The sequence below is a fragment of the Stomoxys calcitrans genome, chromosome 2, assembly GCF_963082655.1.
Source record: "Stomoxys calcitrans chromosome 2, idStoCalc2.1, whole genome shotgun sequence".
Classification (NCBI taxonomy): Eukaryota; Metazoa; Arthropoda; class Insecta; order Diptera; family Muscidae; genus Stomoxys; species Stomoxys calcitrans.
In genome coordinates, this window is record NC_081553.1 from 84,944,243 (window position 1) to 84,967,003 (window position 22,761).

The 22,761-nt window shown below is 36.3% G+C and overlaps 1 protein-coding gene across 2 annotated transcripts in view; it reads right to left on the reverse strand.

The window, feature by feature from the left end:
* LOC106087842 (uncharacterized) overlaps positions 1 to 22,761 on the reverse strand; it is a 187,128-nt gene that overhangs the window by 72,773 nt on the left and 91,594 nt on the right. For both annotated transcript variants that reach the window (XM_059363014.1, XM_059363015.1), the window contains exon 7: positions 5,457 to 5,613. In XM_059363014.1, the coding sequence (XP_059218997.1) occupies positions 5,457 to 5,613 (157 nt within the window). The remainder of the gene's footprint in view (positions 1 to 5,456; positions 5,614 to 22,761) is intronic.

The following is a 22,761-nucleotide window of genomic DNA, read 5'->3' on the forward strand; positions in this document are numbered from 1 at the left end:
AGCACCAGCAACAATCAATTTGCAATACTAAGTACTGAAAACAGCGATGAAAATCAAAATAACAGCAATAACAACATCGAGACCACCGAACCAAAACCACCTCCAATAATACTGCCTAATATTATGGATATAAGAAAAATGATAGATGACATATCAAAGGTAATAATTCCAAGTGAATTTACTTATAAATCGTTCAAAGATAGCCAAATTCGTCTCTCAATAAAGTCTGTGAATTCATATAGAACAATGATTAAATATCTTGATGAGAAAAAAATTTTATTCCATACGTATCAGCTAAAGCAGGAGAGAGCGTACAGGGTCGTAGTGAAAAATTTACATTTTACAACACCTATTGATGTTATCAAGCAAGCAGTCGAACAACAAGGTCATAAAGTTAGAAATATTGTAAATGTTAAAAGCAGATTCGACAAAAGTCCTCTTTCAATGTTTTTTGTTGATTTAGAGCCTGGTCCAAAAAACACTGAAGTATACAATATCCGGTATATATATAACGCTGTGGTTAAAATTGAACCACCTATAAAAAGGGATGATATCATTCAATGTCACATATGCCAACAATTTGGACACAGTAAGACATACTGTAGGAAAATTTATACGTGTGTTAAATGTGGTCTAAACCATCCAACATCTGAGTGCAAGAAACTAAGAACTACTCCACCCCAATGCAGTAATTGTCTAGGAGGTCATACTGCAAGTTACAAAGGGTGCAGAATTTATAAAGAGCTAGTTCAGAAGCGACATGCAAGTAAGAGAGATAGCAACACGAATAACATGAATACATTTAGTACTAATATCCCCAATTTACCGTCTACTTGGAATGCCAACATACATTCGAATAACCACAATCAGACATCGTATGCCGAAGTTTTATCAGGTAACAATGGCCCTCAAAGCAATTCCTTTGAAAAAATCGAAGCATTACTCAATAAACAAATTGAATTAACCAATTCTTTAATAAGCATGATGTCATTATTAGTGTCTAAACTATGCAAATAAATCTGAGAATTGCATTATGGAATGCCAATGGGCTTCCAAATCATCAAAACGAAGTTGAAATATTTCTTAACACTAACTATGTTGACATTCTTCTGGTGTCGGAAACACATTTTACGAATAGGACTTATTTTCGAATAAGGGGTTACGACCTTATCAGTACCAGCCATCCAAGCAATCGTGCTCACGCAGGTTCCTGCATTTTGATTAAAAGCTCAATTAAATATGAACCCCTAGAGGGAATTCAAGAAGATAGAGTACAGGCAACTCGTATTAAAGTAAGCAGCAACTCAGGTGATTTTATTGTTTCCGCTATATACTTCCCTCCCCGCCACAGCATTCAGTATCAGTACTACCTAGATATATTTTCGTCAATGGGTTCCAAATTCATTGTAGGAGGAGATTTTAATGCTAAGCACCCATGGTGGGGCTCCAGACTAATAAATTCAAAGGGAAGAGAACTTTATAAATGCTTGACAAAGAAAAAATATTCGGTTCTATCTACTGGATCCCCCACGTATTGGCCTACCGATCAATTTAAAATTCCGGATCTGCTTGATTTTGCTGTTTACGCAGGAATACCAAGTCATCGTTTAGATGTTTGTAGCTCTGAAGATCTAAGCTCTGACCATAGCCCTGTTTTGATAAACTACAACATTTCAATAAATACCGAAACTCGCAATTCCAACTTATTTTCAACTCGTACTGATATCATAACATTTCAACGATGGCTAGACGCGAATATAAACCTTAATATAAAACTCAAGGATGGAGAGGATATTGATAATGCTGTGGAATATTTTACAGGACTTATTCACGAAGCTGCTTTTCAATCCACATTAAAACCACACAAACATGTAACAAGCAATATGCATATTTCTACAGAAATAAGGTCACTTATAAGGCAAAAAAGAAGGTTAAGAAAGAGATGGCAAAACACAAGAAGCGCAATCGACAAGCGACTATTTAATAAAGCCTGCAAGGAGCTAAAAAAAGTGCTATCTGACTTCAAAAACGATAAGACAGCTTCATTTATGGAGAAAATAAACAACAGCTCTATATACGGCGACCATTTAATTTGGAAAGCTACAAAATATCTTAAGCGCCCAGTTAAAAGAAAGCCCTTGATTAAATTACCTGATGGTACCTGGTGTAGATCCGAAAAAAGTACTGCAGAAGCTTTTGCAAACCATTTACATAATATATTTTCTCCTTATGATTTTAATTCTTCAAGTGATAAAGAAGAAATATCCAACTTTTTGAACTCGCCATGTCAAATGCATTTACCTCTGAAACATATAACGCCTCAAGAAGTTAAACGTGAGATTAATGATCTTAGAAACGGCAAGTCTCCCGGATATGACAAAATCACTTCAAAAGTTGTTAAAAGTTTGACAAAAAAGGGTATTCTGCTTTTAACTTACATTTACAATTCGATGCTGAGGCTTGACTATTTCCCAACGCAGTGGAAGTGCGCTGAAGTCATTATGATACCAAAGCCAAATAAGCCTGAACATTTGCTCTCATCGTTTAGACCCATAAGCCTTTTGTCAATATTCTCTAAAATATTTGAAAAAATATTCTTAAGACGTTTATTGCCAATATTGGAAGAGCAAAACATTATTCCTGAGCATCAATTCGGTTTCCGACATAATCATGGGACACCAGAGCAGTGTCATCGGATTGTTAATGTCATAATTGATGCTTTAGAGAACAAAAAGTATTGTTCAGCAATTTTTCTCGACATTCAACAGGCGTTTGACCGTGTGTGGCATGATGGCCTATTGTTCAAGATAAAAAAGTTGCTGCCAGCTCAATTTTACTTATTTTTTAAAAGCTATTTATCTAAAAGACATTTTTATGTAAAAGTTAAGGATGAAACGTCACCATTCTTTGAAATCAAGGCTGGTATTCCTCAAGGCAGCGTGCTAGGACCAGTATTATATACCATATTTACAGCAGATGTTCCCGTCTCAAACAATGTTACTTTTGCAACGTATGCAGATGACACAGCAATATTTGGCTGTAGTGAGTGTCCTATCCATGCATCAAGTCTTGTACAAAGACAAATTCACGACCTCGAGAAGTGGCTTCTCAAATGGAACATTAAAGTTAATTCAGATAAGTCAACACATACAACATTTACAACAAGGCGAAAAGACTGCCCTCCAGTGCAAATTCATGGAAACGTTGTACCACAAAACTCCACAGTCAAGTATCTTGGGATGACGTTAGATAGGAGACTAACTTGGAAAGCACACATCAAAGCAAAACAACAGCAATTAAAAATCAAAACCCGTAAACTGTACTGGCTCCTTGGACCAAAATCACAGCTAAATCTAAATAACAAGCTACGCCTGTATAAAGCGATACTAAAACCAGTATGGACCTATGGACTTCAACTATGGGGTACTGCAAAGAATTCAAATATTGAAATTTTAGAAAGATTCCAATCGAAAACCTTAAGATTAATAACAAATGCACCATGGTTTGTAAGAAACAAAGATATTTTAAAAGATCTCAAAATGCTCTCTATTAAAGAAGAAATCTGTAAACATAGCACAAACTATTTCCAAAGACTACGTCATCACCCAAATCCCCTTGCTGTTTCCCTTCTGGACGACAGCAATGACACAAGAAGACTGAAGAGAAAACATGTACTAGATCTTAGTCAGTAGCATATAATAAACCAAAACTTTTACCATAATTAAAATATAAATCTACAACATTAGTTAGTTTCTTATGTTATGTAGTTCATTGGAGCACATAACACCTGTTATTGAATATTCTCTGTGATCAATTTTGCTTATTATCTTGTATTTTTAAGATAGATTGCAAATAAAGTGAATTATAAAAAAAAAAAAAAAAAAAAAAAAAAACATGATTAGAGACATTGTTGTGGTTGTTGTTGTTGTCGTTGTCTTGGTCGTTTGATCGTTATGAGGACAATTAATTCAATGGCATGATATCACTGTAAAGGACATCTTTAAGTGCTAAAAGCATTAGTGCTGCTGTTGCTGCTGCTGCCACCACTCCTTACTCCTGCCAAAGGATAAGTTTTATTGAGAAAATATGGTGACAGGAAATTATCTCAATGTCTCAGTGGTGTGTAATATGTGTGTGTAAAAGAATTTTAATATAATCACCCTTCCTTTTTTTTTGGTTCTTACAAGAAATGGCAAAACAAAGGAAAATTGCTTATGAAAATACCCCCTACCACATCTCTCTCTGTTTTTTTTTGGCAGAAATTCTTTCGAATATTTGGTTAAAAATGACATCATTTGTGTGAAAGCTAGACAATAGACTAAAGACATTCTGCGAAGCCACAAGAATCTCAGAAATCTTCAAGTGCTTCAACATACTCACACACATATACACTCACATTTCTTTTTGAATGCTCGTATATGGCTTAAAGAGCCGATTAATCGAAATATGATTACGTGTGTATTTTGTGGCTGGAAAACAATGAACAGTGAATGAAAGCAAAGAGGAGATTAATAACATGGCGTGGGATCATATTTCGGCGAAAACATGAGGTAAATTTTTCAAAGGCGATACTCAGTTCGGCTTTGTTGTCAACACTAGCCTTTCTTTGGATTTGGATGAGTGATCAGTGGAGGGATTTTTGTAGTGCCGTCTACTAGAACACAACACCATATAGCATTATATGCTCAACAACTTGAGTTTTAGGCCAGTTGCAATTGTCTTAGGTTTCTTAAAGGTGCATTGAGCCATTGATAATTTTCGCCCTTTCCGAAATATAACATTAGAAGTTCATTTCCTGTCTTGGAACATTCTCCACTCCCATGTTCCATCTTCTGCAAGCTTTGTTTATTGTTTACCAAACAAATTTCCTATAAACTATGGAATTAATCGCAATTTTAATCCAATATAAGATTTTTATGGTATCCTCAGGTTACACATAAAATGTTTTTCTATATTTTCAACAATAGCCCTCCTTAGGATCTCGATGAGTGATCAGTGGAGGGATTTTTGAAGTGCCGTCCACCAGAATTTAACACCATATAGCATTATATATTCAACAACTCTAGTATAAAGCCAGTTGCCATGGTCATAGGTCTCCTAAAGGTGCATTGAGCCATTGATAGTATTCGCCCTTTCCTAAATATAACATTTCCTGTTGTTTGTTCCATCTTCTGCAAGCTTTGTTTATTGTTTACCAAACAAATTTCCTATGAACTATGGAATTTATCGCCATTTTAATCCAATATATGATGTTTATGGTATCCTCAAGTTACAAATAAAATTTATGAAACATTTCAATCTCTACGCAGTGTCTGCCCTCTCCCCTCCTCCCATATCTTAAAACATATTTCCCTTTATTAATGTTGGTAACGGAATATTTGTTTTTTGCTGTCTTTGGGGATATTATCTCAAATTTGTGTATATGTATATGTTTGTGTGTGTATATAAAGACCTACCTTAAATGGCAATTCTATCATTGGTATATTGCGCAAGAGTATCTGCAAGCATGAGACATTTTGAAAAACATAATTGCGGCCATTTTCAGTCAATTTATCAAGTAATGCCAGCACAGCGGATGTACCACCATCCGGAGGATTTGGATTGGCGCCATATCTGCAATGAAGAAGCAAAGAGAGCAAAAGGGGAAAAATTACATATTTACTTTGGTTATACCTTAAATAAAAAAAAAAAACGACACAAAAATTCATTGCTCTAACTCAAAGTGAAGAGCATAACAGAATATGAGTGTGGCTTCATTTGTAAGCTAATGATTTCGTTATTATATTAAATAACCTCGGGCGGCCTTGTTTCTTTAGCGCAAAATTTCCATAAATTCCCAAGATGAAATCATATTTAGCATGGAATTCATTAATTTTTGTTTAGAGATGATTCATCAAAAGAACCAAGAAATGGTAATTAAGAACAAACAATAATTTCGGAAATTAACAAACAAGAAAATATAATCATTTATGATATGACCTTGAAGAAATTTGTCATAAAATAAAGTTGATGTCATTTTGGCCACCCTGCAATCCGTGATAGAAAGTGTTTATGGTAGCATGGAGCTCGCTCCATAGTAGGTTCACTAATTCAGTGTCATGACCCACGCTCCTACATTCCTAGCTAGCTAGCTCAATATCAACATAATTTCCGCCACCCATTAATGGTCCGGGACATAGCGTGGCTTGACAACCTCTTTCATGATATGGTCTCTTATCTCGACAATTCTCGAACTCATATGGCCTAGGTCAGAGTATAGAGCGCTGATGAGTTAATGTATCCGGTATGTTAGGTTAGAGTGACTGTCAATGTTTTTAAATAGACTCACTCAGACAATTTTGTAGGAATCGAACACTCAAGTTCAATGAAAAACATGTAGAAAGGCATTAGGCTCGGTCGAGCCGAACTTTGGATACCCACCACCTCGGGTTTCGTGTAAACCCCCTTTCCTCGTAGTCCTGTGAAAATTGGATAACTTAAGCACTCATATTCATCCGTGCCGAAATGAATGATCTAATAAATATTGGGTTGCCCAAAAAGTAATTGCGGATTTTTTAAAAGAAAGTAAATACATTTTTAATAAAACTTAGAATGAACTTTAATCAAATATACTTTTTTATACTTTTTTTCTAAAGCAAGCTAAAAGTAACAGCTGATAACTGACAGAAGAAAGATTGCAATTACAGAGTCACAAGCTGTGAAAAAATTTGTCAACGCCGACTATATGAAAAATCCGCAATTACTTTTTGGGCAACGCAATATTAGTCACTGTGGTCTAATAAATATAGGACACGGATGTCGAAGAGCCTAACATAAGTCACTGCGTCAAATTTTTAACGAAATCGTATAATAACTGCGCTTTTCATAGGGCCAAGACTTTAAATCGAGAGATAGATTTGTTACCTATAACCAAATCTGGGCCGATCTGAACCAAATTAAAAAATTAAACAAGGATATAATAATCCGTAGTAATATCTTAGTAGTGTCTCGATCATATTTTATTCAGGTCCCGAGAACTCATAAACAAGTAACATATTCAGACAATCAGACACTCAGATTGCATATCGGGAGGCTCAAAACAGGTCACAGTTTCAAATTTTGGGGTTCAGACCCCTTATCGGCAGATCAGGCTATATGGCAGCTATATCTAAATATAGTCCGATCTGAACCATATTTAGGTCAGATGTCGTGAGGCTTAAAATATCCCACTGTTTAAAATTTCAGCGAAATCGGGTAATAAATAAAGCTTTTGTGGGTTTCAGACCCTTTATCGGCAGATCGTGCTATATGGCTGCCATATCTAAATATAGTCCGATCAGAACCATATTTTGGTCAGATGTCGTGAGGTTTAAAATAACTCACTGTTTCAAATTTCAGCGAAATCGGATAAAAAGTAGAGCTTGTATGGGCCTCAGACCCCTTATCTGGAGATCGGTCCATATGTCTGCTATATCTAAGTATAGTCCGATCTGAACCATATTTAGGTCAGATGTTGGGAGGTTTAAAATAACTCAATATTTCAAATTTCAGCGAAATCGGGTAATTAATAAAGCTTTAATGGTCCAATTTGGCACGTCCAATTGGTCCAATTTGGCACGTTCAAGAACTTGGCCAACATGCATCAAAAAGACGTATCTGTGCCAAATCTTAGCTCAATTTCTCAATTTTTTAAGGCTGTAGAGTGATTACAACAGACGGTCGGATAGACGGACAGGCACACAGATATGGTTTAGTCGTCTTAGAATTTTACGACGATCCGAAATATATATACCTTGTAGGGTCGAAAATTTATTTTTTGATGTGTTGCAAACAGAATGACTAAATAAATATGCCCCCTATCCTACGGTATTGGGTATAATAAAGGGCTAAAAGAAAACTTGAACATTGCTGAATACCTCAAAGATTTCGTTCACATTAGTGAGAAAATGTTATCGCCAGGGCTTAAAACCCAGGCTATAGTGACCTCATTATTATAAACAAAATCCCAAATCGCCAAATCGAGGAAAGCCACGTTCTGTTGGTATTAATGCAATATTCTTCGCCGAGTATGGTATAGAGCGCCTCCCTTGAGATGCAAGGTAAGCACCACAGTGTGTTCCGGCAGCTTTTCGATTAATATGTGGAGGCTCCTTCTTTCCACAGCCTGATGTTTACAAGAATCCCATAGGTAAAAATCAGAATCACAGTAGTAAAAATTTAGTGTACATCGCCCGGTTTAAACCTCCAACACCTACCTATTGAGTAAGGTTGGACTGAAAAGAGGGCGCAGATATTACAATAATCCACTCCATGCCACTATGGAAATGCACTTAAACCAACAATTGGCTTGTTGTGCGCAACAAACACTTAAAACTAACCTCGAAATTTTTTTTTTTTTTTGAAATCTGACCCAAGGTTTTCTCCTGACTCTCGACATTATAGGTGAATTTCATATAAATCGACTCTAATTTAGTCTTTCTCTAAAGATGCGTTAATAATTCTGCAGGTATCCTTTCATCTAACAGACTTCAATCTCACATTTTTCAAGGCCTTTTCTATTTTATGTCCACCGCCAAAGTAAAATCGTTTAGTCTTCTGACAACAGAGCGTTAATGCAATCATATGGGCGCGAAATGAAAGGTGTTTAAGAGTAGTGTTTAAGAGTAGACGACACTCAGTATCCCAATCGGTTCAAACAGGTAAAAAGGTTTTTCGTTCCAAATTACCTAAGTTCAAAATTTTTTTAGCCAATATTGCACCCTTTTTCTGAATACCTTTCATTTGAGTCCCATATCGCCCCGATCGGGCTACTTTTCCAGTGCCATTCTTTTTTTTTTGGGTGGGGGAGCCGCAATAAACTTGACTGCAAATCCGAGCCGAATTCTACACCCAAAGACCTTTCATTCGAGTCCCGTTTATCCCGATTGGTATATAGTCCCTTTTGGTTTCAAACAGCCACGTTGAGACTCGGAGTCAAATTTCGATAAAAGATTCGTATTCAATTCCTAAAACTTGGAACAAATACTTGAGTAACGACTTCCAACATCCATGCAAAGTATGATCCGAATCGCTTTATTAACAGATATAGCCCCCATAAGCCTCAATTGAGTCCCTAGAAGCCTCAATTTGATTTGGCTTAAATTTGAAACAAAAGCTTCAGTTATGATTCCCAACATCCATGCAAAGTATGATCCGAATCGGTCCATAAAAAGATACAGCCCCCATATAAACCGTTCCCTCGATTTGACTTCTTCAGCCCTTAGAAGTTTAAATTGTCAACTGATTTGACGGAACTTTGGCCCAAAAACCTATCGTATGAATTACAACATCAGTGCCAAGTTTAACCCGAATCGGTCAATATGGTGATATAAGCCCCCCTCCCAAATACCTATATCCCGATATGAGTTCTTGAGACCAAAAAATAATTAAAATATTGTATAAACTCAGTTTATAAGGGTACATTTTTAGCGGAATCAATGGTGGTGTGTACTCAAGGTTCGGTCTAGTCGAACTTAGCACGCTTTTACTTTTGCGTTTTGGTGGTTTTATTGTGTTAGAAGTTAGAGTCCGCCCCCTCCCTTCTTTCCAAATAAGGCACACTCTTTGAAAATGGCAAGGCAATCGTTATAGCTGTCTTTAAGTCTACACGGAACAGAATTTTAATTTAAATTCGGAGCCAAATTTCGATTAAAAATTCGTATTCAATTCCTAAATACCTTCTATTTGAGTCCAATATTGTCCCGACCGGTATACTTTGGCATTTTAGTGTTTTTATTGGGTTAAAAGGTAGGATTTGCCCCCAACCTTCTTTCCAGACAAGACGTACTCTTTGAAAGTGTCAATATAATCGGCTAAGCAGTTTTTGAGTCTACACAGAACTATCAAACATACACACGTATACTTCCATATATAAGAAAACAAAGTGCCAAAATTTGTTGTTGCAGTTGTTGAAATCACGATCGTACGTGCACCTACTATATCATAACTTTGCTAATTTAATAGTATTGCATTTTTTGTTTGCGAACTACAAGGATGTTTTTGAAATTTATCTGAAAGTAAATTTCATTGCGAAAAAAAGTTAGAAAATCGGTATCTTTAATGGTATTTTGCCAGAATAAACTTGCAAATTCTTTATATTGTAATTATAACTCCCTGTTGATTGTTGTTTTTCTTCCATAATATTGAGATAAAGACATACATATGTACACATCTTCAAATCATCAAACAAATCGATATACATATGTATGTAACTACTCCAAAAAAAGTGTATTTCATTTCAACAAAGAGTATAAAATGGTTTGCTTTGTTCATTTCCATTATTATACTTCTCCTCTCTCATTGTATCTCATCTCTCTCTCCCTACTTTGGCTTGTGAAATTCTCAAATGATCAATGCTGTTCAATCTCTCGGTAACTCTTCAATTAATCGGACTTTCGTAATGCGCAATTTAGAAAATCTTAACAAAATCCTTGATTTAGTGCCTAAATTAACCAGATACTAGTGTTACAAAGTGTATAAAACGTTAAAAATAATGTGAAAGTGCTCTTATTTGCCAATTTCTAAGAATTTGTAAAGTTAATAACATTTAAATTGTGACTTGCAAGTGATTCTTCCTATTTGATTCCATTCTTCTTCTTATTGCCTTCATACATCGCAGTCAAGTGCGTATGGTGTTGTTGTTAAGCTGCGTTGTGTTGTTTGTGTAAAATGAATAGCATGCGCATTAAGCTCAATGGCTCTGGTGGTAAACAGAGAACATGTTTAACAGTGTTGACAATGCCACCACAAAAGGGGTCGGTTTTACTCCTTTCATGGTATGGTGGAAAGCAAAACAATCCAAAAGAAACAAAGTGGTGAAAATTAGCTGTATGTTTAAATGAAATGTGGTGGATTTTGTCGGCTCGCGACTTCGGTTCGAAAAAAAAACAAATTATATCGGCTCGAAAAATTTGAGTTACGAAAACACAATCAAACATTTGCGAAATTGGTAAGATTTGCATGGAATTTTTAATTTTAAAAACTATTTATTAATTTGAGGGGAAAATAAATTTTAAGTAATAAACATGTTAACACAAAATAAGGTGGTTATAATCTTCTACTCTATATAAAAACAAGACGTGTGATTGACTGCTAGCTAGGGTTTTATACAGGGAATAGCCGAACCGGGAATTCGCGTATTTCTTGGGAAACGGGAATTAACAAAATGGTCAATCTGGCAGACAGACAGAATAGCTTTCTGCTTAACCTTTAAATTCTAAAAATACTCGTCCAAAAATAATCATTAAAAAAATTTTAATGTAGTTTTAATAGATATGATGATTGAAGCCAAAACCTTTGACTTTTACGTAAAAACGATTTTGATCAACTTCCATTCAGTTGTTATATTTATGAACATAGACTAAAAAAACTATATACATAGTACAAAATAGTGAATATTTGCCCAGTTCGAACGGAAAGGGCAGAATTATGAGGTTGGTAGCATATCAAAGAGAGTCTCGAAAAAGGATTTGAAGAAAAAAAAATTTCCAGAGTGGGAGAAATAGACCCTTAAGTGCCGCAATTGGTACCATTTACTAATTTAGTTTGTTGGTTTGGTGCACTTTTGATAAATATGGGAACCTAAATTTTATGGCTTTATGTGTTTATTGACATTTGTAGTTATGCAGAATGCAAATTTTGCCCATGAACATTCCATTAAAGAACAGGGGCAAACTTCTTACTTCTTCTAAGATTTTTTTTTAAGCCCAACGATAAGGAGCTTAATTTTTATAGCCGAGTCAGAACGGCGGATCGCACTTCGCCACTTTTGGGGGAAGCTTTTACACGGCGTAGTACTTAAGCTCCCAAAATGGGAATACAATTACACCTTGACAGTACATATTGGGCAACTAGAAATTTTTATTTGGAACTCGTACATTTAGGTACTAACAAGGACAACATTGAGAGTATATACTGGACGAACAGACGATTTTTTTTTTGAAATTTTTGCATTAAGGTATTAAAAAGTACGACAAAGAACCTTCCTTATGTATTGAGCAAGGGCGCTGAAATTTGCGATACAGGTACATCTTGACAGTATATATTGTGTGAATAGATGATTTTTAGCATGAAGGCATACTAATTTCGTATTTCCGGAAGATAATCTGCAGTCTCTTATTCACCACGTCTAATCCCATTTGAATGTTGCAGTCCGCCGTTGTACAATCACTATTAGATAACAGAGAAAGTGTTGCGCTTTGTTGGTCTATTTCGTATAGATTCTAAAACCAAAACCCCCCTCAAATGGACATGTTTACCGATTGGGTACTATGTGTAAGGTGTTTAAGAGTAGACAGAGACTCAGTATCCTGATCGGTATAATCGAGTAAAGGGGATTTTTGGTGGTAGAACGGCGCATATTATCTTAGTTCCATATTTAGATGCCAATATTGCACCATTTATCCGAATAACCTTTCATTTGAGTCCCACATTGCCCCGATCAGACTACTTTTCCTGTGGGATTTTCTTTTTTCGATTCGAATTTTACTCCCAAGGAACTTCAATTTTAATCCCATATAGTCACTTGTGGTCTAAAGTCCGTTTTAGCTTCAAGCAGCCACCTTAAGATTTGGAGTAAAATTTTCATAAAAGATTAGTATTCAATTCCTAAACACCTTCTATTTGAGTCCCATATTGTCTTGACCGGTCTACATTTGCGTTTGTTTGGTTTTAATGGGTTAAAAAGTAGGGTCCGCCCCCTAACTTCCGCCCAGACCAGTCACACTCTTTGAAAATGTCAAGGCCATTGGTTAAGCCGTCTTTGACGGAACTATCAAATAAACACACTTTAACTTTTATATATAAGAAAACAAAGTGCTAAGCCTTGTTGTTGCAGTTGTTGAGATCTCGATCGAACGTGCTCCCAATATAGCATAGCTTTGCCATTTTGGTAGTTTTTACACTTTCCGTTTTGACAAACATGTTTGTCATGTTCATCTATAAGTAAATTTCATAACGAATCGTATATACAAACAATCATAGAATAGTTTTTATAAAGTAATAAAAGATTTTAAAAATCGGTATTTTCAATGTTGTTTTGCAATAATAAACTTGGAAGTTCTTTGTTTTATAATTATAACTCTCTCTTGATTGTGATTTTTCTCCCACCTTTTTGAGATAAAGGCATACCTATGTACACATCCCCAAATCATCAACAAAATCAATATACATATGTATGTATGTAGCTAATCCAGAAAAAAGTGCATTTCATTTCAAAAAAAGAGTAACTTGGTAAACTTTGTTCATTTCCATTATCATACTTCTCTATCGTCCTCTCCTCTCATTGTGTCTCTCTCTCCCTACATTGCCTTGTGAATTTTAGTCTTGTGTCTCCTATGTTCAATACTGTTCAATCTCTCGCTAACTCTTCAATTATTCGGACGTTCGTAATGCGCAATTTAGAAAATCTTAACAAAATCCTTGATTTAGTGTCTAAATTAACCAGATACTAGTGTTACAAAGTGTATAAAACCTTAAAAATAATGTGAAAGTGCTCTTATTTGCCAATTTCTAAGAATATGTAAAGATAACAACATTTAAATTGTGGCTTGCAAGTGATTCTTCCCATTTGATTTCATTCTTCTTCTTATTGCCTTCATACATCGCAGGCAAGTGCGTATGGTGTTGTTGTTAAGCTGCGTTGTGTTGTTTGTGTATAATGGATAGCATGCGCCTTAAGCTTAATGACTCTGGTGGTAAAGAGAGAACATGTTTAACAGTGTTGACAATGCCACCACAAAAGGTGTCGCTTTTACTCCTTTCATGGTGTGGCGGAAAGTAAAACAAACCAAAAAAAAAACAAAGTGGTGAAAATAAGCTGTATGTTTAAATGAAATCTAGTGGATTTTGTCGGTTCGCGACTTCGGTTCGAAAAAAACAAATTATATCGGCTCGAAAAATTTGAGTTACGAAAACACAATCAAACATTTGCGAAATTGGTAAGATTTGCATGGAATTTTTAATTTTAAATACTATTTATTAATTTGAGGGGAAAATAAATTTTAAGTAATAAACATGTTAACATACATAACACTTTGAATTTAACACAAAATAAGGTGGTTATAATCTTCTTCTCTATATAAAACAAGACGTGTGATTGACTGCTAGCTAGGGTTTTATACAGGGAATAGCCGAACCGGGAATTCGCGTATTTCTTGGGAAACGGGAATTAACAAAATGGTCAATCTGGCAGACAGACAGAATAGCTTTCTGCTTAACCTTTAAATTCTAAAAATACTTGTCCAAAAATAATCATTAAAAAAATTTGAATGTAGTTTTAATAGGTATGATGATTGAAGCCAAAACCTTTGACTTATGCGTAAACACGATTTTGTTCAACTTCCATTCAGTTCTTATGTTTATGAATATAGAGGATCGAAAATACGAATGTTGTTCTTGGGTCATAGGCAAGGGATTATGCGGGGTTTGGTCATATCCGTACGTTTAGGCAAAAAAAAACTATATACATAGTACGAAATAGTGAATATTTGCCCAGCTCGAACGGAAAGGGCAGAATTATGAGGTTGGTCGCAAATCAAAGAGCATGGCGAAAAATGGTTTGGAGAAAAAAAATTCCCAGAGTGGGAGAAATAGTCCCTTTAGTGCCGCAATTGGTAACATTTGTTTCTGTAGTTTGGTGGTTAGGTGCACTTTTGATACTTAGCTGCACTTCTGGTGCAGCTAACTAAATTTGGTAACATAAAATTTATGACTTTATGTCTTTTTTGACATTTGTAGTTATGCAGATTGCAAATTTTGCCCATGAACATTCCATTAAAGAACAGGGGCAGAATTCTCATTTCTTTTTTTTTAAACTCAATGATAAGGGGCCAGCATTAGTAGGGGATAACTACAACTGAAAATGTTTTCTGATGTTCTCGCTAGGATTGGAACCCTGGCGGACATGCTAACCTCTGTGCTACGGCAGGCCTTCGGGTTATAAATTGTACATTTAGGTTTTACAAAGTACCAAAACTGTACCAAATAGGTGAACTTTGCACAGGCTGAACGAGTAGAGCTAGAACTTCAAAATTTGGCTTAAATGATACTGTTGCGACAAAATTGGAAATTGGAATTGAAAAGAAAAATTTGGAAAATAGTTGTAAAGCCGATAGAAAACGTACGTTTAATGCCGCATACGTTACAATTTTCTACTTTCTTTCGGGTAGGGCTAAAGCTCTGAAATTTGGCACATAGGTACAACTAGACAATATATTTTAGGTGACTGAATGATTTTTTCAAAATTTGTGCATTAAGGTACCAACAAGTACAAAAATGTACGTTCTTTAGGGGTTCAGTTAGAGCTCCCAAAATAGGAATACAATTACACCTTGACAGTACATATTGGGCAACTAGAAGTTTTTACTTGGAACTCGTACATTTAGGTACTAACAACAAGGACAACATTGAGAGTATATACTGGACGAACAGACTATTTTTTTTTTTTGTTGAAATTTTTGCATTAAGGTATTAAAAAGTACGACAAAGAACCTTCCTTATGGATTGAGCAAGGGCGCTGAAATTTGCGATACAGGTACATCTTGACAGTATATATTGTGTGAATAGATGATTTTTAGCATGAAGGCATACTAATTTCGTATTTCCGCAAGGTAATCTGCAGTCTCTTATTCACCACGTCTAATCCCATTTGAATGTTGCAGTCCGCCGTTGTACAATCACTATTAGGTAACAGAGAAAGTGTTGCGCTTTGTTTGCTTATTTCGTATAGATTCTAAAACCAAAACCCCCCTCAAATGGACATATTTAACGATTGGGTACCATGTGTAAGGTGTTTAAGAGTAGACAGAGACTCAGTATCCTGATCGGTATAATCGAATAAAAGGGATTTTTGGTGGTAGAACGGCGCATATTATCTTAGTTCCATATTTGGATGCCAATATTGCACCATTTATCCGAATAATCTTTCATTTGAGTCCCACATTGCCCCGATCAGACTACTTTTCCTGTGGGATTTTTCTTTTTTCGATTCGAATTTTACTCCCAAGGAACTTCAATTTTAATCCCATATAGTCACTTGTGGTCTAAAGTCCGTTTTAGCTTCAAGCAGCCACCTTAAGATTTGGTGTAAAATTTTGATAAAATATTAGTATTCAATTCCTAAGCACCTTCTATTTGAGTCCCATATTGTCTTGACCGGTCTACATTTGCGTTTGTTTGGTTTTAATGGGTTAAAAAGTAGGGTCCGCCCCCTAACTTCCGCCCAGACCAGTCACACTCTTTGAAAATGTCAAGGCCATTGGTTAAGCCGTTTTTGACGGAACTATCAAATAAACACACTTTAACTTTTATATATAAGAAAACAAAGTGCTAAACCTTGTTGTTGCAGTTGTTGAGATCTCGATCGAACGTGCTCCCAATATAGCATAGCTTTGCCATTTTGGTAGTTTTTACACTTTCCGTTTTGACAAACATGTTTGTCATGTTCATCTATAAGTAAATTTCATAACGAATCGAATATACAAACAATCATAGAATAGTTTTTATAAAGTAATAAAAGATTTTAAAAATCGGTATTTTCAATGTTGTTTTGCCATAATAAACTTGGAAGTTCTTTGTTTTGTAATTATAACTCTCTCTTGATTGTGATTTTTCTCCCACCTTTTTGAGATAAAGGCATACCTATGTACACATCCCCAAATCATCAACAAAATCAATATACATATGTATGTATGTAGCTAATCCAGAAAAAAGTGCATTTCATTTCAAAAAAAGAGTAACTTGGTAAACTTTGTTCATTTCCATTATCATACTTCTCTATCGTCCTCTCCTCTCATTGTGTCTCTCTCTCCCTACATTGCCTTGTGAATTTTAGTCTTGTGTCTCCTATGTTCAATACTGTTCAATCTCTCGCTAACTCTTCAAATATTCGGACGTTCGTAATGCGCAATTTAGAAAATCTTAACAAAATCCTTGATTTAGTGTCTAAATTAACCAGAAAATAGTGTTACAAAGTGTATAAAACGTTAAAAGTAATGTGAAAGTTCTCTTATTTGTCAATTTCTAAGAATATGTAAAGATAATAACATTAAAATTGTGACTTGCAAGTGATTGTTTCTATTTCATTTTATTCTTCTTCTTGTTGTCTTCATACATCGCAGTCAAGTTCGTATGTTGTTGTTGTTAAGCTGCGTTGTGTTGTTTGTGTATAATGGATAGCATGCGCCTTAAGCTTAATGACTCCGGTGGTAAAGAGATATTTAACAGTGTTGACAATGCCACCACACCAGGTGTCGGTTTTACTCCGTTCATGGTGTGGTGGAAAGGAAAACAAACCAAAAGAAACAAAGTGGTGAACATATACTGTATGTTTAAATGAAATCTGGTGAATTTTGTCGGTTCGCGACTTCGGGTCGGAAAAAAACAAATGATATCGGCTCGAAAAATTTAAGTTACGAAAACACATTGAAACCATTTGAGAAATCGGTAAGATTTGCATGGAATTTTTAATTTTAAAGAGTTTTTATTAATTTGAGGCGGACAAACATTTAAAGTAATATACATATGAAAATACATAACACATTGAATTTAATACAAAATATGGTTGTAATAAACTTCTTCTCTACATATGAAGAGGAATGCGTGATTGACTGATTGATGACTGACTGACTGATTGATCATTGCCTATCTCAAACGGCTAGATCTAAAATCATTAAATTCGGTGCGAATGTTGGTATTGGGTCATAGACACGGGATTATATGGGGTTTGGTTATATTCGTACGTTTAGGCACTAAAAAAGTACATAACAGAGAATGGTGGGCCAGCGCGAATAGAGGTACAACTAGGAAATACTATCGGGTTGCCCAAAAAGTAGTTGTCGGTAATATAGTAGTAATATAGTCGGCGTTGACAATTTTTTTCAACGGCTTGTAAGTCTGTAATTGCATTATTTCTTCTGTCAGTTATCAGCTGTTACTTTTAGCTTGCTTTAGAAAAAAAGTGCGCGAAATTTTGTTTACATTTGTTTGTTTGGCGTCAATTTTAATATGGGTACCACATGTATTGAAAGAAATTCATTTAACAAACCGTATCAGTGCTTGTGATATGCACCTTAAACGCAATGAATTCGATCCGTTTTTAAAACGAATCATAACTGGAGAGGAAAATTGGATTGTTTACAACAACGTTAGTCGAAAACGATCATGGTCCAAGCATGGTGAACCAGCTCAAACCACTTCAAAGGCTGATATCCACCAAAAGAAGGTTAGGCTGTTTGTTTGGTGGGATTGGAAGGGTGTGGTATATTTTGAGCTGCTTCCAAGGAACCAAACGATTAATTCGGATGTTTACTGTCAACAATTGGACAAATTGAATACAGCCATCAAGGAGAAGCGACCAGAATTGGTCAATCGTAAAGGTGTCATATTCCAACAGGACAACGCTAGACCGCACACATATTTGGTCACTCGCCAAAAACTGAGTGAGCTTGGCTGGGAACTTTTGATGCATCCACCATATAGCCCTGACCTTGCACCATCAGACTACCATTTATTTCGATCTTTGCAGAACTCCTTAAATGGTAAAACTTTCGGCAATGATGAGGCTATAAAATCGCACTTGGTTCAGTTTTTTGCATATAAAGGCCAGAAGTTCTATGAGCGTGGAATACTAAATTTGCCAGGAAGATGGCAAAAGGTTATCGAACAAAATGGCAATTATATATTTGATTAAAGTTCATTCTAAGTTTTATTAAAAATGCATTTACTTTTTTAAAAAATCCGCAATTACTTTTTAGGCAACCCAATATTAGTAGGGTGACTGAATGCTTTTTTTCAAAATTCACACATTTAGGTACGTACAAGAACGAAATGGTACGTTCTTCACAACTTCAGTTGGAGCTATGAAGTTTGAAAACAGGAGCACCTTGACAGTATATACTGTGCAAATGAAAGTTTTTTTTGTTTTAATTTCGTACATTAAGGTAATCTCTGTAATCCGTACAGTAAGGTACTATATACAAAATGGTGCTTTCTTTACGGATTGAGCTAGGGCTCTAGAATCTGAGAAACAGTACATATTGAGTGACTACAAGATACACCTTGGAAGTTTATATTGGGCGACGACAAGATTTGTTTGAAACTCATAGTTGTAAAAAAAAGTATGAAATAGCTCTTTTTTACAAATTGAGTTTGAGTTCCCGAAATTAAAATAATGGTATTTACGCATTGTCAGTACATATTGAGTGGCTAGATAATTTAGCTATAATTCGTACATTTAGGTACTTAAAGGTACAATATGTTAGTTTCTTAACGTATTACGCAAAAAAGTTAAAATTGTTCACTAAAACATTTGGTACTTTCTTTACGGAACGGAACACATTGCTGAAATTTTACACGCAGTTGCTACACAACTTCATAACTTTATAAACGAAGTGGCTACATTGGTTTCCGGAAGTCTTGCACTTAAACGGTGGTTCTGCTTAAACAAAGATAGCGGAGCGATCGGGTGGTACGCCGGTAGAATAACAAATATGCGGTTTATGGGCCGGAAACTATAATTCAAAAGATCGCTTTATATGACAGCTAATCAAAATATGATCCAATCTCGACCATTCTCGCCCCGTATATATGAGGGTCAAAAGCTACTATCAGTAGAAAGACCTACGCCTCCTCTCAAGACACACTAACAATCATAGAATGTTTCAGGAAATGAACACTTCGTTTAAAATTGCTACATTGTATGAGACAATTGAGAACTGAGTAAAACTGATAAACAAGACGCCAAGTAACGAGTTGAGGGAATGCATAAAATGAGCCCTTCAGCAAAAAGAAGGATTACAGTGAGTGCACATTGTACAATGCATGTATTCGGGTAAATTTTGCTTCAGATGAAGTACTATTTTTCATGTTGTCTGCATTCGTAGTACGAAATTCGCACGATGGTTGATTTGGCAAAAGCATGGGTAAATACACACACGCCTAGTTTTTTTATATTCGATAAGAAGCAGTTTGCAAACGATTTGTGTGGGTAGTTTATATTTTGAAAATGACAGCATGACGCTTTCATATACAGTGGGTAATATCTCATTACTGTTTTTCAAGATTATCTACTCAAAAGCAACTTGATCGAGTTTCTCTATCTTAAGTGTCTCGCTCTTCAGTAGTCTTGAAATACAACATCATGGGGGTTCAGTGTTCACGAGTTCAGCAAAAACAGCCACTACTGGATGGTTTTGTGCAGGGCTTTGATTGATATGTCAGAAGATTGCCCCTGCTTCTTAGTGGTATGTTCATGGGCAAATTTGCATTTCCATGTAGGGGGTATATTAAGATATCGACCATCTTCAAACCGAACTATGCCTTTAGTAAAAGAAAGTCTGTGCATAGCTTGAGCTCATTATCTCAACTTTTAGAGCGTGGTTTCAACTGACAGAATGTCGGACATGGTTGGATTGTCTTAGAATAGCTGTGAGCATCACACAGGCCGGAACATTGAGGTCCGATCTTTGTGGTGTTCATTGCTGTCACGAAAAACTTAGCTTCGAGGTACCGTGTGTTTATAGGTTGGGGATAGTGGAATGCTCCATACGGAGTAGTTGCAAAGGCAGTCACGGACAATCAGTGGTATGGAGCGGAGTGTCTCAGTGAGAGGTAGAGCGGCACCGGCTGTTGTACAAATACTGATTGCTTAGGATGCTCGATGTGACAAGACGAGTTAATAGCGCCTTTAAATAACCAATGGACAATCGGTTCCCGCGGCGATTGCGTACCTACAGAAAACGAGGATCACCACCTCCACATGAAAATGTGGCTACAACAATACCAACAGAAGTCTTTACACTGCTGGATACCTTACAAATGTAGCCATCGTTAGTAAGGGGATAACATCCGCTGAATTTTTTTACTGATGTTCACGCCGAGATTTGAACCCAGGCGTTTGGCGTCATAAGCGAACATGTAAACCTCAGCGCCACTGTGGCCCTGAACTGAGTTTATAGCTCAATACGTTCATTTTCATACCCACCCCCGAAGGATGGGGGTATATTCATTTTGTCATTCCGTTTGCAAAATATCCAAATATCCACCAAAATATCCATTTCCAACCCCATAAAGTATATACATTCTTGATCAGCGAACAAATCTAAGACGATCTAGGCATGTCCGTCCGTCAATCCGTCCGTCTGTCTGTTGAAATCACGCTACAGTCTTTAAAAATAGAGATATTGATCTGAAACTTTGCACAGATTCGTTTTTATACCCTCCACCATAAGATTGGGGGTATACTAATTTCGTCATTCTGTTTGTAACTACTCGAAATATTCGTCTGAGACCCCATAAAGTATATATATTCTTGATCGTCGTGACATTTTATGTCGATCTAGCCATGTCCGTCCGTCTGTCCGTCCGTCCGTTCATCCGTCCGTCCGTCCGTCCGTTCGTCCGTCCGTCTGTCTGTCGAAAGCACGCTATCTTCCGAAGGAGTAAAGCTAGCCGCTTGAAATTTTGCACAAATACTTCCTGTTAGTGTAGGTCGGTAGTGTAGGTTGGTATTGTAAATGGGCCATATCGGTCCATGTTTTGATATAGCTGGCATATAAACCGATTTTGGGTCTTGACTTCTTGAGCCTCTAGAGTGCGCAATTCTTATCCGATTGGAATGAAATTTTGCACGACGTGTTTTGTTATGATATCCAACAACTGTGCCAAGTATGGTTCAAATCGGTCCATAACCTGATATATCTGCCATATAAACCGATCTTGGGTCTTGACTTCGTGAACCTCTAGAGTGTGCAATTCTTACCCGATTGAAATGGAATTTCGCACGACGTGTTTTGTTATGATACCCAACAACTGTGCCAAGTATGGTTGAAATCGGTCCATAACCTGATATAGTTGTCATAGAAACAGATCTGGGGATTTGACTTCTTGAGCTTTTAGAGGTCGCAATTCCTATCCGATTTGGCTGAAATTTAGCATGACGTATTTTATTTTTACTTTCAACAACTGTGTCAAATAAGGTTCAAATCGGTTCATAACCTGATATAGCTGCCATATAAACCGATCTGGGATCTTGACTTCTTGACCCCTAGAGGTCGCAATTATTATCCGATATGCCTGAAATTTTGAACGACGGATCCTCTCATGACCATCAACATACGTGTTTATTATGATCTGAATCGGTCTATAGCCCAATACAGCTCCCATATAAATCGATCTCTCTATTTTCTTGAGCCCCCAAAGGGTGCAATTCTTATACGAATTGGCTGAAATTTTACACAGGTCTCCAACATATAATTTAATTGTGGTCCGAACCGGACCATATCTTGATATCGTTTTAATAGCAGAGCAACTCTTTTCTTATATCCTTTTTTGCCTAAGAAGAGATGCCGGGAAAAGAACTCGACAAATGCGATCCATGGTAGAGGGTATATAAGATTTGGCCCGGCTGAACTTAGCACGCTTTTACTTGTTTGTCCATAAGCAGGTTAGGTTCGAAAATGGGCTTTATCGGAATAAAGCTTGATATGGCCCCCATATAGACCGATCCTCTGATTTAGGGTCTTGCGCCCATAAAAGTTGCATTTATTGTCCGATTTTGCTGAAATTTGGAACAGCGAGTTGGGTTAGGACCTTCGAAATCCTACGTCAATTTGGCCCAGATCGATCAAGATTTGGATATAACTGCTACATAGACCGATCTCTCGATTTAAGTTTTTGGGACCATAGAAGGCGCATTTCTTGTCCGATTTTGCCAAAATTTGAGGCAGTGAGTTAAGACAAGCGCCA